At 73.9% G+C, this 1,046-nt stretch overlaps 1 protein-coding gene across 1 annotated transcript in view; it reads left to right on the plus strand.

Moving 5' to 3' along the window:
* The window catches only part of LOC105854642, a 46,744-nt gene that overhangs the window by 42,206 nt on the left and 3,492 nt on the right, over positions 1-1,046 (plus strand). Inside the window, exon 5 of the mRNA XM_012734841.1 lies at positions 589-984. Within this exon, the coding sequence (XP_012590295.1) occupies positions 589-984 (396 nt within the window). The remainder of the gene's footprint in view (positions 1-588; positions 985-1,046) is intronic.

Consider the following 1,046-nt stretch of genomic DNA (forward strand, 5'->3'; position numbering starts at 1 on the left):
CCTGGGCCCCAGTAGGCCGCGATCGGCGGTTTGAGAAAGTGAAGGCCAGAGTCTCCACGGAGGGTCAGGGGGCAGGAGCCCCGGCCGGCCTGACCCAGCTCGCGGGGGGCCTGGGGCTCGGGGCTGTGGCCACCTCAGCAGGCCTCTGGCTCCGGACAGCAGAGCCCAGTCAGAATGGAGCAGCTCGTGTCCAGGCCCAGCGGACTCAGCTGAGGAAGCAGCGACTCCCCGAAAACGGCCGCATCACCCTCCGCATAGCACAGCCGTGGGGGGGCGCGGGCCCGGGGCATGTCCTGCCCCACTGGCCCCTGGTCCCGAGGCAGTGGCCAGGCCTGCCCCAGCCCCTGGGGGAGACCGGTGGCTGGCTGCCGCCTTGCAGGCAGCTGCCCTCATTAGCCGCTGCCTAGGCCCTGGGGACCCTAATGGCAGCGGATGACGGATGGGCAGCTGCGCCGTGTCCAGACCCTGCTGCCCGTGGCCTCTGCCACATCGGCCCTGCCAGCTCCTCAGCCCCCGCGGCCCCCACAGCCGTACCCCGCTGCCCCTGAGTCTCCCCCCCCACAGCCCCGCACCTTCCTGCGCCCCCAGACCTGGCCTCTTCCCCGCCGCGGGGGGAAATGTGCTCCGCTCCTCGGCGGCACGGGCCTGCAGCCGCGGGCGGGCGCTCGGCGACCGAGGAGGCCGGGCAGCTGACCACTCTCCCGCACAGTCACCGCGGGGTTCACGGGATTCCCGAGCACAACCCAGCCGGCCGGGTCGACACCCCCAGGGGACGGTGCTGGACGGCTGTCAGCTGCTTCAGGCCTGGGCGCTGGGCCTCACTGCCCAGGTCGCGCCCCAGGAGTGGCTGGGCACCGCCCGCCCAGCCCCCCAGGTGCCCGTGTCACCCGCCCGCACAGCAGGCCCAAGTGCAGGGGCTGCCCATGCCAACGCCCCGACGCCCACCGAGCCCCGCCTCACGGCCCGAATGCGCCCAACTCCCGGGTGCCCTCGGCAAAGGACCTGCCCTGTCCCTGGGCCCCGCTGCGCCCCGGACCTAGGCCCGC

This window comes from Condylura cristata, unplaced genomic scaffold (assembly GCF_000260355.1).
Source record: "Condylura cristata isolate star-nosed mole 26May11 unplaced genomic scaffold, ConCri1.0 scaffold00076, whole genome shotgun sequence".
In the NCBI taxonomy this organism is placed as follows: Eukaryota; Metazoa; Chordata; class Mammalia; order Eulipotyphla; family Talpidae; genus Condylura; species Condylura cristata.